Genomic DNA, 15833 nt, shown 5'->3' with positions numbered 1-15833 from the left:
TTGTAACCTTGGCCAGATCTGTGCCTTGCCACAATTCTGTCTCTGAGCTCTTCAGGCAGTTCCTTTGACCTCATGATTCTCATTTGCTCTGACATGCACTGTGAGCTGTAAGGTCTTATATAGACAGGTGTGTGGCTTTCCTAATCAAGTCCAATCAGTATAATCAAACACAGCTGGACTCAAATGAAGGTGTAGAACCATCTCAAGGATGATCAGAAGAAATAGACAGCACCTGAGTTAAATATGAGTGTCACGGCAAAGGGTCTGAATACTTATGACCATGTGATATTTCAGTTTTTCTTTTTTAATAAATTTGCAAAAATTTCTACATTTCTGTTTTTTTCTGTCAAGATGGGGTGCTGAGTGTACATTACTGAGAAATAAAATGAACTTTTTTGATTTTTGGAAAATGGCTGCAATGAAACAAAGAGTGAAAAATTTAAAGGGGTCTGAATACTTTCCGTACCCACTGTATTATTTTATCAGGCAACTTTGGTCATGTCCTGACCTTTCCTCCACAACTTTACCATTCGACACCATCAATAATGGCTCAGTTGGTTTTAATGTACTGAAATTGTTTAGGTTAATGGAAATTCAAATTAGGACAAAAAAAACCTAGAATAATTATGACCCTGTAGACTCCCTGCAGCTGTCACTACTGAACTACACCAGCTGTAAGAATCAAGGTTGTAATCACGCTAGTGCTTATTTCAGCTTTTTCCTGCATCACAACCACAGGATGATGTAAACATCCTCTAAATATTCATTTCAGTGATGATTTATTGCCGGGATAAAGTCGTACTTCTCTCTTGATTGCTACTGACTATTTCCCCTCGCTTCCTTCCATCTGTATGTCCTCTGACCTCAAAACATCGCCAAATACGAAAGTATTAGAAGAAGATTATATTAGAGAAAAGGGTTAGAAACTTCTGTTGCCTTGAGCTCCAAACCCGACACAATCTCTGCATTAGGTGGGATCCTCCAGGAGAACTCAGGGTGTGTTAGTCGGCGCTACAGCCTGTGTTATATATCAGGTTAGAGCAGCCAATTTAGCCGTGTGTCAGAGCTCGCTGCTTTGATTAATCACCAGCACAGCCCCCAGTGCGATAGCAGAGTAGAAAGTAGGATTTTCACGGGGAAAAAGAGGAATGAGACAGATATATGGATACCAGACTGAGGGATGGTTAAGAACAGGCATAATCACACTTGTGGCTTGAGTGAAATGTTAATAGGAGTTGCAAGTGAATTAAATTTCTTGTCCACGCAGAACTCAAGCCACAATCTCTCTGTCTGGCTGCAAGGTGAATGTGACACAAGTCAAACGGGAGAGCTCACAAAACACTTTCTTTTACATTTTCTTGACCTCAGTAACAGCTGATAGGGAGGTGAAGATTGAGGTAATATTGTACAAGAAGACACAATATAAGTGAAACCCTCTTTTTCTTCTTTCTTTAATGAACTACTTATATTTAAATGCACAATCTGTAATCATTAGGCTACACTAATTACAGCTGTACGTGCATATGTAATTGAAAAGTATGACTTTCTGGAAATTTTGTGATCATGATTTAATTTTGGTGTCTGTGGTGTTATTTCTATATGTTTGGAATATACATGAGATAATCAGTTTACAGGGCACCTTTGTATTACAAATGCAGTTGTAGAATTTTCTGTATTCTGTTCTTTTAACAATGCATGTTCACACACAAGTAAGGAGTTTCTTTGTTTAGCTAATTACCTGTCGGTTTGTCATTCATTGTCCTGATAAAATCAGCTTTGTCTTAATGCGTTTGATCTATGTGACCCCTGCATAGAGCTAGATTAATTAGGGGTTCTATGGATGTACAGTATAAAGATATATATAAAATATATAAAATGTGTCATGGAGACCTTGTGCCAGCGGAGTGCTTATTTTGTTGGATGAAAGCTTTTTTTCTTTCCCTGGCTGTTTTTCTTTTCTTTTCCCCCTGTTCTGTAATTTTTTGACTCAAATAGAGTTCCCCTGAAGAGAGTGTTACAAAGCCAGTGATCAGTGCAATTCTGGCTGCCAAACATAGCTTTGCACCTCCACCTACTTACACCACATCTTAGCACAGACGCAGGAGTGCTGTGCTATTTTTGTCAGCCTCATTTACAACTTCTGTTACTCGTGATCGCCAGCACCTCCAATTTGTTAGAGATTCAGGTTGCAGAATTACCGAAAATCTATCAGCAGACTATCAATCTGTCATTTTCACCTCTTTCTTCCCTTTGATGAACAAAAAAGGAACGTTAGTCTCAAATTCACTGTGAAGATATTATTTTTGTTTGGCCTTAAAATGCCATTTTTGTGGATGTGCCAAATACTGTAAATTGAGGGCAATAAAAGTCACTTGTTTTCAGTGGAGTTCCTGTTATTTCAGGAATTTAGCAGAAGCAAGTGCTGTTTTCTGTCAGCAAGCAAAACATAGCAGAGCACTTAACTAGTAGAACATGACACTTGCTTTACAATAAAATTGAACAAGAAACGGAGATAACATCTCACTCTACCAGCATTCTCTTTTTTTATGGCATACGATAGGAGTAGATTACCTGACACGTTGACATGTACATTCTGGCCAGTATTTAATAATGGATTTTACTTCCTCCAGGCATCATCTCAGTAAACAGCCGCCGGACCCCTTTCACAGCCAGCGGAGAAAATGAGATCTTGGACCTGGAGGGGGACCTTTATCTGGGTGGTCTGCCTGACAACCGGGTGGGCCTGGTGCGCCCCACTGAACTCTGGACTGCTATGCTCAACTACGGCTATGTGGGCTGCGTTCGGGATCTGTTCATTGATGGACGCAGCAAGGACATCCGGCAGATAGCTCAGTCCCAGAATGTGACCAGCATCAAGTCCTCGTGTAGTAAGGTGACGGGAAAACAGTGCGACAGCAACCCCTGCAAGAACAATGGTGCATGTAAGGAGGGATGGAACCGATTCATCTGTGACTGTACTGGAACTGGCTTCTGGGATAGCACCTGTGAGAGAGGTAAGACTTCCAATCATTCCTGTCTATGTGCTGATTTGTTAGTGAATGGCTTTTTAAAAGGGGTACAGCCCCTGTACTCCTTTTACATGCTAATACATCTCTTTGGTAAGTGTGCTTCTGGAATAGTGTTACTTTCTAACTATATGTTTGTGTACGTCACAATGTGCAAAATGTGTAGAATAGTCATGAAGTAGTATTACAAAGTTGAAATATCTTTCCTGGTATCCCAAAGGTGGTTTTAAGGAACTGGTGTAGCCACTATCAGCTAACAATAGCTTTTCCAAGAAAGTGGACAGGGCTCTGTTTTAGCAGACAGGCAGAAGTGTGACTTGGGACACTTTCCTCACAATATTTATGGAAGCTTTGCTGAAAGATTTAATAGGATTTCAGTTTTCGGCCAAGTGGCTTTGGAAAAGCGAAGCCTTTTTTTCGCCAGAGAAGGTTCTGCGGTGAAATTGAACTTCTCTCTGCTGGTGAAATGGGCTCTCCTTGTCTGGGTTTTAAGAGCTTGGACGCATTAAGTTTTTATGAGACGGCAGAGATAGGGACACTTGGAGCTGTGGGAGGGTATGTTATCGGACTATTGTTCAGATTGTCCTTCACTTTCTCACTATTTTACAGAGATTTTCATGGGTTCAGTAGTGGGCTTTAAGTACTTTCTTAAGAACTGGAGGTGTGTAAAGAAACATACTTATAGGCGGAATAATGAGTGTCTGAAGAGTAGGTTGTTACAACGACCAGTAAGCATTGCAGGAGGCCGGATGATAATGTGTTATTAATGAATAAAGCAAGCCCAAGGAGAATAGGGATCAACATGTACCTTACACTGAGATACGTCTGTGTTATAGACTACTATATACTGTATATTGTAAGGACTGAAACATGTCCTTCCTGTGTTGTTAATGTAACTTAAAGAATTAAAGTGTGAGTACAGCAAATGTTTTGTAATGAATCATAAAGTAACCCCTTTTGGAAACAGATGGAATTCAGAGGAAGTGGAACATAGATGTTCAAAATACATATCAATAAGTAAAAGTATATGTCCTGTCCTGTTAGTCACAACATGACACTTAGGAAGCTAGGGCTGTCTGATGGAGTTAACCCTGTCTTAGCCGGACTGTTGCATCTATTTTAGTAACATCCCATGATGTTGTCTCAGCACAAAAGGGGGAAAAAGGCAGCTGTGTACTGGCTAAGAAACACTCAAACAGAGCTAATGTGCCTCACTGACCTTCTACCCAAAAAGAAGAAAACATATCTCCAGTGATATCTCCATATACTCACGACTGCCAATCCTCCTCAGTTCTTCTTCTGTCCTGTTCCGCTTCCTTCCCACATTGATCTCTGAAAGGCATTACATATGCACTCGGTGAGTGCTCTTGCCGCTGGTTGATAACCCAAGGGGCTGCAGGTCTGCCCTCCAGTTCTGGAGCTGTAGAACAAGCCTCAGTTTGTTTAGCAGTGGATTTTTACCTCATGCAGTAAGATTTGAGGTTGTAAAATGTGCTGATGTTGCCAATGCTGTCATGACTGAATTCATGCTTCTAGATTTTAGTTTCTTGGTTCAAATACTAGTTGAATCCCTCCTAGTCAGTTTAATTGTTTAGAGGTATGTTGCTACCCATTGACGTAGTGTTGGTAATGTTAAATTGTATTTGTACATTTTAAATCACTGCTCCTTTAAGGTGTTTCAATAATAAGCAGGGAACAACACCTTGGCTTCTGAGAGCTTTGGATGGGCATTTGCTGTTCATTTCTTACTTCTATAGATTAAATGATTAATTGATAAGTTAGTTGATAAGTTTATCAGCAATGACAGGTGTAACTCCAAAAGTAGGCAATGAGTTACAGATGATGACCTGAAAGTAAAATTTACTTGATTGAATTACGTGATTGAAGTCAAACATAATGGTTACACAATGGTTTTGTCTGCATCATATATTTGCCTACCTTCTAACGTTTTTAGGGAATCTTTTGGGCCTTAACTTTCATCCATCTTGCCTTTTGTAGACACTTATCAAGGTCAGGATCTTAATTGTAACAGTGTGGACAGAGCAGCGTAGACGTTCTCTCCCTCTGTATCTTCCCTCCAGCTCTTCCTGGGGGATCTGTAATCCCTCCGGCGTGTTCTGGGTCTGCTCTGTGGTCAGACCTGAACATCTTGAAGCACCTCTACTAGAGCTCCTGTCGGTGCAAAGGCACAGCAGCTCGATACCGGAGCCCTCTCAGTTTGCTTTACCGCTAACTTTGTCAGGCAGAGCGAGGCCAGCCACCCTGTGGAGGAATCTCACCTCGCTTGTGTAAGCGATCTTTTTTTTTTTCCTCTCACTACCCAAAGCGTGTGGCCACAGGTAAAGGCTGAGCAGTAAATTGAAAGCTTTTGATTTGAAGCTCCCCCTTTCTCCACCACAGTGGTGATGTCCCTCAGTACCATTTCCCTTCTGCTTTATTTCAGTCACTGTCACTGTCTCCACTGTCTCTTGTGAACAAGAGCTCAACTGAACTGATCAGTCAACCATTTTCCTGCCCTTACTCCCTTTATTTCTGACTGTTCCCCTTCAGGTGCAATCTGCACATGAGAGGTCACAGTTAATTAGCAAACTAAAATCACAAATTGAATTAACAAATTGATTTCATTAGCTTCTATATACTCTAATGACTACTCACATCCAGAGCACAATATATTTGAAGCTAATTCTTGTCTGCTTCGAAAACAGGAGCCCATGAGATGAAGAAATCTCCTGTAGAATAGTTTATTTTCCTTCTCTGGAGCTCTCTAGTGACAATATCAAACAACCGCTAAGATGTATTCACACATGGCGCTCGCCATTGATCTGAGGAACGCTATACGGTACAACAGAGAATTGTGCGTGTATGATGAGACGGGGTGAAATGATAGAGATCAGCGCTCTCCCGGGGAGTGTTACAAAGGTTATACATTGACATTACACTCATTGGCCTTTGCTGGAGCTTTTCTGCTGGAATGTAAATACGGTCTTTTGTCTGTCTTTGTTCAAAGCAGATTGTTGAGATCAGCCTGCACTTTTTTTCTGTGATATTATTTTATTCAAATGGATTTCCTTGGGAGGCACTGGGAGTATTTGTTACATTACATCAGCAATTCCATCTATAAACTCCTGATGTCAGAGAGCTCTCACATCTCACAGCAAAACCAAATGTTATCTCTATCAATATACACTCAGTGGCCATTTTATTAGGTACAGCTGCACAATCTAATGTAACCAAATGCAATACTTTTAAGATTCCTGCAGTGTTCATTGTCTTTCTGACACTGTCATAGAGGTGTTAATTAAATTATATGTAGGTCATAAATGACAACGTCAACAAAAACTGAACGTTATAAACTTTGTAAAGGTAGGATTTATAGCAGGGTAGTGTAGGCTTTGAAACAAATTTAGTCCTACATGATGGGGAACATAATTTACAGAAAAAGTAAATATATGAAAAACACCATAGTCAGTTCTAATATTTTACACCTTATCACTTACATATTCATTCTTATGTAATTGATTAGTAGGGAATGTGTTGCCTTCTAATTAGTTATACCAAAAAATATTCTCTAGACATTATACTCAGCATAGGAACAGCGTATTATTATTCGCCCAACTTTATTTTGCTAATAAATAAAGTAAGGTTTTTCTTCTTAGTGACATTATCTTTGCTCGTTTACCAACAGCATATGCTTCTCTATGGAACTGAATCTTTCTATAGTACAAAGGGTGTAAGTGCAAAAACTCCTCCTCATGTTCCATTATTTATTTTGATAACTTGAGAAAACCCAGGCCTCATGGAAGTAGTTTCACCGCATTTTGCAGTAATGATATTTTTGGAACTCAAATAATGGAATCATCAGAAATGAAAGTCTCCAGATGATTTAATCATATTTGTACTGAACGGAGCACATCGCTCTGTGTAATTTCTTCTCTTCCACTGGGAGCTAAATAGCTGACATACAACCCGACAGATATTTTAGACCGTTTGAGGAGATCAAAGATCGCACGAGGGTAACTAACAGACAACAGCAGTGCTGTCTGCTCTGTTTCCTATCTGGTATTTGTGTCAGGTGATTCTGCCTCTTATCTCTGTTTTTGCTTTTACTTAGAGTCTGTTTCTCGTTTGCTGTCTTGAAATCCCTCCCTTTCTTTTAAGTTTCTGCATCTCCCAGTTTATCCCTCTCCTCCCTTTCTCTCTGTCTCTCTCTCACTGTCTCTCTCACACACACACACACACACACACACACACACACAGATACACACACTGTTTGCCATGTCTTCTTTAACCCAGCCCATGAGACACGACAGCACCTGTGATCAGAGGTCTGCCGTGGTATCACACGAACAGATGTAGTGTCAGCATGGGAGCCAGCCAATGTGTGTGTTGGTGTGTGGGTGTGTGTATATTCTGGATATGTGTACATACTGAATATGATGTATAAAAAGCAATGAATATCAGAATTCATTGTTTTTGTACGAACATATATTTCTGTCTCTGCACCCTTTGTATGCATCCATTATCATGATTAAGAATGCCTTTTGTTGACCACCAACGCGCGTGTGTGTGTGTTCGTACCAGCCAGGCAGTGCCAATGCTTCATGCAGGTGTATGATACCGTGGTCCTGGCCCTGATAGGTCCCTCTCGTCTGGGTTGTGACCGGGAGCATAGCCCTGCCAGAAACCTGCCTGCCTGTGATCTGAATTCAAATAGGGCAGCTTGGCTCGGTACAGCCCCAACAGGCACACATGACAAAGCGAAAGGAGACACTGCTTGCTTAAAATACAACACTGTGCACATGCATTAATATGGTTTGAGGGGAAGCGTTTGCCCTTACATGCTGTCGCCATTAGAATGATGAGGCTTGTGGAATTGATATGTCATTTCTTTGTTTTTGTAACCTGTTTTTATTGTCTTCTGCTGCGCCATTTTTAACCATTTGGCAAAGTATGAAAAGGTTGTTTTGTTACTCCTACTGCGTGGGATATGTCTAATCGAGCTGAATCAGGCATGCAGGTTTAGTTCGGTGTAGTACTTTAGCAAGTGATGCTGGGAAGTGATTTTCTTCAACAGCCTAGAGTCAGATCCACAGAAAGCAAAGAGAAAGGAAGTCATTACCCTCCTGTAATGATAATGTTTCAAGATGGGCTTTGTCCTCTGTCTTGTCTTTGCGAGGCAGCTTGAGGCTTTATTCCTTTTTGATTGTTACATTCCATTATATGAAAAGGTTACCCAAATGTTATCCCCCATAAGGAAAACCCATGTACAGCAGATTACTCCGGTCGTATTCAAGTCTAACTTGTAAGAGGTGACATTAATTCAAGACTACAGGGAGGTGTATTTGATGTCGTCCACTGCCTCCGCTAAGAGACGGGAATTCATGTGATTTGGCAAGCTAGTCAATCAGTCAGTGAGTAAGGCTTTGTGTTTGTAAACTGCGTGTGGGTCTGTTTGTGTGGGTGTGGGAGGGGAGCTTTTCGGGGGCTGGGGTGTTGCTGACAGGCGTGTGTCCCAGAGTGCTGTGCAGCTGATAAAGTAGTCCAGTTAATCAGGTAAATAGGCCTGTAATGAAGTGTGTTTGTCTGACGGTATGCCAGCCCAGCGCCAAGCCCTCCCACTGAGACTCTCCTCTTTCTGTCTTTTTGCTGCACATGCACAGATACACAATCGGACTGAGAGTCAGGAACACACACACACACATACACACACACACACACACACACACACACACACACAAATCCACTGGAGACAGATTGGATTGTGTCTAATGCATATTGCATTTTCCCTGACAAGATGCCACCACCCAAATACAGTAAGTGCCTGTGTTTTCCCTTCTGTCACTGGAGAGGAGTAGAGATGGCTCTGGGCCTGAGCTGATGGCTGGAAGTGTGTCCACCGCAGATCAGTGGCGACATCACTCATTATAGTGCTGGCTTCCTCTTTCTTTCGTTACTAGAGGCAATGCCCTACTTGAACTATTCATTGAATCATTGTTTTATTCATTTAATTTCATTCAATTTAAATTTAAGCCACATTGATTTAAATAAATAATTTATTGATTGGTTATAAGAATTTTGGCTAAAATTGGTCATGCTCCTCATGTTAGCATTTAGAAGTTTTTTGGCAAATCATTACATTTCTGCCCAAACTCATACATGCCTTAATCACATCAATCAACACCATGACACACGCACCATGCAATTACCTGCTCATTTCGCTGGACGTTCATTCATAGTGACAGTGAAATAATGGCCTGCCGCATGACTTTTACAGTTTAATCATAGGTAGTAATGGCAGAACAGAGATTGGATGACATTGATGCTTGCCACCTTCCTACATTGAAAATTGTAATCTGGGTATAACATTATACTGCTTTATCTTTTGGTTTGTGCATGAACATAGAAAAAACCATTGCTCCTTTAGAAAATGCTTTATTTTGCAGATGATTTACTACGTAATTGTCTGCTAATTTTACTACTAGAAAGTACAAGAGAAATAAAGTCATGAATTTTAAGGAGGAACACAATCACGTAGTGGTACATACCTTCCTTTTTGTTCACCTCGGGGTGATGGTACCACAGCACTGACAGCACCTTACCATTTCAACAAGCCTTTACCATATCCTTTATATGCTCCAGTCTCTGTGATTAGCGCGTAATTTGGCTGCTATAAAAATTGCGTATTAGGTTGGTCACAATTATTAGTCTGTTGTTAACATGATGGAAAAGTATGGGTGCATTATGGGAATAAAGGCAGAAATATTAGAAATATTGTTCCAAATCAATGGGATCTCCCACTGCACCATCTCTGCAACCAGTTTGAGAGCCTTAAAACCAAACACAACATTTGTATTCAGATGATGTTGGATCCTCAGATAAGCTAACACCTACTTCCAACAGATTTAGAGTGGCATAATTTAAATGCTTGGCTAAATGCACCAGAAATCCAGGAATTCATCTTAATTGTGTGTTTCATTAGACACTCCCTATGTTGTAAACACATGTCGTGAAAATGTCACACCTCTGGTTTGTAACGCAGGCTTTCTCCAATCCCAAGCCAAGATAACCCAGATGACATCATCACTTTAATATCGTCAGGGGTGATTACAAGATTTTAATAATATTGTTCAAAGGCTGTCAATCATTTTTGTGGCATTTACCTTTACCAGTCAAGAAAAGGTAATTTCTAGAGTTTATCTTGGAAAACAGTTTTACTGCCTATTAACCTGAAGCAAAATGTCTGGCATTAAACAGATATTATCCATGTGGTTCTGACCTGATGAATTGTGGTAAGACACAGCTTGAGAGCCAGTGGTGCTTTTATGGTAATAAAAAAGGAAGAATTAGTGAATATTTGTGGCTCCCTGTCCAAGGTCACATTTCTGTTTGGCAGGAAATTGGTGCATGCAGTACAAAGCTCCCGTCTAACGGCTGACAATTTGGTCTGAATAAAAGAACATCACTTCAAGGATGATAACCACGCAGCTGTCGGAGTACACGCTGCACAGCCACTCACCTTTCAGCAGTTCCAAATGAAAAATTTCAGCTTAGCTGTTCGCATTTGGAGAAGGCCATTGTCGCTGTGAGATAGCATGACACGTACAACTAGAGCCTTCCAGATACTTTTCTTGTGTTATCATAAAGTAGATATCCACCCAGAGAAGGAGTGGCAAGGAAGTCTTTAGAAACTGAGGAATCATGATTTAGCATTTGGTGCTGCCCTTAGTTCTGTCACTTGGAGTAAAAATGGCTTCATCTTCCTCTTCTCTCACCACGAGACAGCTGAATTTGTAGAAAACACCTGAGTTCTGTGTTTGTGTTTCTGACTTCATCGGACTATTAAAAAATCCACCACACATCTATGATGCTTCCCTTTCTCTCCCTGCCCACCGTGGGCTACTGTAGCTCCCTTTCACCTGCATCTTTCTCTTGCCCTTGTCTTTACCCAGCTCCACTTCTCACCGTAAACGGGTGATGAGCACCTATGCTAGGGCATTTATCTCCACAGACCGAGAAAATGACACTTCAAGGTCTGCCCTGACTAACCAATGCCAGTGCTCGCATACATACACCGGGAGGAGGTGGGGTGTGGGGGGTAAAATGGAGGATGGGAAAGACTAGGAAAATGGAGAAAAGAGAATGAGGAGTGAAAATACAAAAGGGGAGGGGTATAGAAGGGGACGCCAAATTAAGAATGGAGACAGATGAAGGCGAAGAATTAGCTGGAGTACAATGATTGTGCAGTCAGCTTGTAAAGCAGTACAGTGGACTTGTCTGCATGTGATATATAGATTTTATACCCAGTAGTATGTTCCACCTTTTAAAAGCATGTTTGCTTCATTGTTGGCTTTATTTACAAAATTGTTGCTATTATCTTTTTAAGTAGATGAAATGGAAAATAGATTAGTTAGAAGAAGTTAGACGTTATTTCCTTAATGTTCTTTGCTTTAAAATGTATAGGCTGAAGTTTTGGTACACGTACAGGCCAACAGTAAAGGCTCAGTGGCTCTGTATGTAGTGTTTCACATCATTTAGCACATGATACCTCTGTGATGCCTCAGAGGTTTCTGTGATGCCTCTGTGGGGCACTGCAGGTGGTAGATTTGAAGCATCAGCAGCAGCTGCACCTGCATTTCACCGTAAAAAGGTAATGTTACTATATCATGCTCCTTTTAGAGTGAAAATAATATGTGTCGGACAGTTAGTGATGATAGAATGGTACTTCATGTTTTATCTGTTCACTGTGTGTGTGTGTATGCTGCTGCAAGATATACAAAGTCTTTTTGTCTCAACACAGGGAATGCATGTTTCCTGTTTTGGGGTGTAACTAAGAAGCATGAGTGACAGGCCTATACCTCCTAGGAAAGAAAATACATATGAATATGTCGCCATATATCAAGCTGAATGATATAGTATAGATCCTCAGTGGGGAAAAAAATATATTTTTAAGCCCTTATGTCTTGAAAGGTGTCAGCAGTCACTGTGATGCCAGAAACTAAGTTTAGAATAGATGTGTCAAGGTGCGCTGACACACAGCTTGAAATTTTTTTCATGTGTCCTGGGCCTCTGAAAACAATAGGTACATGTCAAAACATACACAACTGATCCTTCCTGTGGATTCTGTCTTATGTCTGTGAAGAAAATTGCACATTTTTATTTCTAATAGCCCCCAAAATAAAGCCCTAAATGTACCGTAGATTTTTAAATTACACATAGTGCTTTTAAAAAAGACATAAAAATGCAAGGCAATAAAATATTGTGGTCTACGCGTGTGTGTGTGTGTGTGTCTGTGTGTGTGTGTGTGTGTGTGTGTGTGTGTGTGTGTGTGTGTGTGAGCTAACCCTGGGGAAGCATGCTAAATGAATCCGATTTCATTTGAAGCTGAAACGTGCTTGTATTGTGCTGCGTGTAAAAAGTGCCCGAGCCTGCATTTCTCTATATTTCTCAGCCCCGACAACTAGAACAGGCCCCTCTATTCACACTCCATCTCAGCTTTGTTCCATTTGTCTTTTAACACTTATCTACTTCCCACTGATGAATAATCGGTGAATTGAGCAGAATAATGAGTTTGGTATCTTCCGCATTATCAAGCGTGTCACATGTTTTTTTGTGCCGAGTTCTGTGGTTCGGCTATGGGTACAATACCCCCCCACCCCCCCGCTACTCTGAAATGGATTCATCCTTATTACACTATCCTCTTATTCTTTCCCTCTGCCTTTGCTGAGATGATGGTTTTGCAGAGCGAAGGTCCTAAGTGATTGGAGGTCATGTAGATTGAATTTTAATTCTCATGGATGCCAGCTGTGGCAATTTCCTTGAACATATGCAGAAGAAATACAGAGTGAAATGTCCTCTCATCTCCTACTGAGGAGATTTGAGTTGCCTGCTATTAAAGATGGTGTTTCCTGCCTCCGGCGCCAGGAGACAGACTCATGGCGAGATGACAGTCGTCCTCCTGTGCTGCAACAGTATGCCAGTAGTGCCTGACGCAACTCCAAGTTCCACAGATTCATACAGTGCATGAAAATGAAAGGAACAAGAAAAGGCTGATGTAGTGGTTGATAGATAGAGAGGGAAAGAGAGAAGAACAAACTGTTGACTGAATTGTTGAAAATGCCACAGAGGCAGCCGTAGAGAGACAGAGATTTGTTTGACAATGTTTACCCTGGAGAAGAACAGATCCTCCTGCACTTTAAAATGATCTGTGCGTTTCCGTTTTTTCGCTGCTTAGAACATTATGCTGTTGCTCCCTAATCCCCATTTGTAATTAAATGTGTGCTTAGAAGCTGCGCTGGGTTATGTAAACCCTGACTCTCATTGTGGCACACTGCTATGCAGAATAGAGAGGATGTCAATGTGCTGCATCCATCTTCCCCTGCTTTCTGTGTCTTGTGTCCTTTTTTAAATTGTCCACTTCTTTCTTTCTCTCCAGCACACTCTCACACGCAAACTCTCTCTCTCTCTTCTTTCCGTGTGGTTTTGCTACTCAGTCGCTCATACAGGGTGAGCAACGGAGAGCGAGAGAGAGAGAGAGAGAGAGAGAGAGAGAAAGATAGAGGGGAAATCAAGCCTTCAGTGTTCGGCCACCTGAGAAATTGACAAGTCTCCAAACCTCTCCCGGCAGCAGGGAGGAGGGTTCCCAGAGAGACTGACTGATTTTTAGGATAAAAAAGGAATTCAGAATACTCCTTTGTTGGATATAGTGCATTACCCTCTCTGGGGTTCACAGTAGTATCCATGATTGCATGCTTTATAAAAGAGCATGAATTTGCATTTTCTAATAGTATTCATTTGCATTTTCTAATAGTATGCATCAAGAGACACTGGACTTGTTTTGCAACATGAGAACTACATCTGCCATGTTGCACAGTTACTGTATTTGCTTTTCCCATAGGTTCACCTTAACTTAGTACTTATTCACATCCTCTCCGTTTCTCATATTTCGCCTGCTTCTTTTGTTCTTTACTCATTTTTGTTTTCTGATTTTGGTGGGGGTTTTTTTGTCGCCTTTAGGCATCTCTCCTCTTTTTTTTTCCATCCCTCACTCCTGTTACCACCCTGTTTATCTCCTAACATGTCAAATGAGAAGCTGTTGTGGACAGCAGCTGGCTGTCTTTGACTTTGCTGCCCCCCGATGGTGCCGCGGCTCACCGTTTGGGCGTACATGCAGGTGTTCACACTGCATATTGGTTTCTCTTTTGGTTTGAGTATGAGCAATGTCTTTGAAGCAGTAAAGCCTGTTACAGCTAAACATACACTGGTACTTTTTATGCCATCTAACCACAGACACCCATTGCATAAACATCAGGCAGCTACAAGAGAGACTTCAGAGTTTGGTAAAGATAGCTACTGTACATTTCATTTCAGTGGTAAAAACAGGAGGTACAACTCAGTATACCAGTTATGGAGGAGTTTTACAGCAGTACAAGGCTGTTTCGTTTGTTGAACAACTTCTCCTAGTTCAAGGGCTCAAAGAAAATGTGGCAGAGGAAAACCAACAGCAAAACAGTCAGCTCTTGGCCCACACTGTCTCCCAATATACATATATATTTAATCTTACACGATGCACGAATAGTGTTACTTTTACAGAGACAGCTAGTAGTTAATGTCCTTGCCTCATACACACTCACTCACTACCTCACAATCTGCTTTTCCGATTATCTCCTTAATCTGGAGCATTTGTATCATTTTCCTGGCATTTTTCCTCATTCCCAAACACACTGGAACGCACTAACATTCAACGCCCTGATTTCTTAAGGGTTAATGGGCCAAGCATGAGCTGCAACGTCCCCAGTTTGCGTCTGATCTGTGACATTGGTTCCATCTCTCTCTGTCTCCCCTCATTTCCTGTCATATCTCTACTGTTGATGTCTAATAAAGGCATAAAATGACCCCCAGAATGCTTAGAAATGCTGAAATTATCTAAACAAACACTAACATTGAGTACATTTACTGGTGTATCTGTATCCACCCTTGCCTGATGCAACAAAAATTCAGGAAAATTCAGCAAGGGCAAAACCATAAATCAAACTTACTTTATCAACAAATTCTCTTTCTCATACATACACAGCCAGCAGAGAATCGCAGCCCGTACTGTAGAAGATGCTTATTTTCACTATGCTCCAGCCAGATAACAGACTTTGATCATAAAGGTTGGGAGGAATGAGCATGCTGTCCTTTTTGTTCTCTTCTATTACAACTTTTTTAAAACAGGAAGTGTCTGTTCTTCACATTTGCTCTTAAGTCACAGCCTAAAAGTGAAGGTAAAGGCAGCCATAGTACCACTTAAGTTCAGAAGGTACTCTTAACTCAGTTGTAACTCCAACTCTCTCTAACCCTAACCTTTATATGTTTAAACCCCTGCCTCTACAGAGAGTCTTTAGATCACTGATTAAGGTTAATGTGCAGTTATGTATGCTTTCCAAATTGTTGTTAGGGTGACCCTTGTGTGCCCATGTGTTTAGCTACCCACTAAGCAGGAGTTCTACTTCCATAAATCATCACAAACTGTCATAAATCGTGACTTCAACATTCTTCAGGTGAAATGCAGCCTGTTGGTTTTAAATAATCCATCCAAGAGAGACTCTTAAGAAATGCCATTCTGTGACTTTTGCTAGTGCTGGGGTTAAGTCAACAACACCGTGGGAAATGATTCAGTCACTTTGTTGTTCCTGGCCCAGAATACAGCAAGAATAAATAGTATAGTATGATGTGCATTACAAAATCATACTTGAAATTGAATGTGCATAGGCTTGTTTCAGATGGTGATTATATCTGTCACATGTTGATAAAGCTCCACGGATTTAC

At 41.0% G+C, this 15833-nt stretch overlaps 1 protein-coding gene across 4 annotated transcripts in view; it reads left to right on the top strand.

The window, feature by feature from the left end:
* The window catches only part of nrxn3b (neurexin 3b), a 297359-nt gene that overhangs the window by 93083 nt on the left and 188443 nt on the right, over window positions 1-15833 (top strand). For all 4 annotated transcript variants that reach the window (XM_046060480.1, XM_046060482.1, XM_046060479.1 and 1 more), the window contains one exon: window positions 2631-3014. In XM_046060480.1, coding sequence (XP_045916436.1) covers window positions 2631-3014 — 384 coding nt within the window. The remainder of the gene's footprint in view (window positions 1-2630; window positions 3015-15833) is intronic.

Source organism: Micropterus dolomieu, linkage group LG10, assembly GCF_021292245.1.
Source record: "Micropterus dolomieu isolate WLL.071019.BEF.003 ecotype Adirondacks linkage group LG10, ASM2129224v1, whole genome shotgun sequence".
NCBI lineage: Eukaryota > Metazoa > Chordata > Actinopteri > Centrarchiformes > Centrarchidae > Micropterus > Micropterus dolomieu.
The sequence above is the reverse complement of the archived record's forward strand: the minus strand, read 5'-3'. Positions and strand labels throughout refer to the sequence as shown.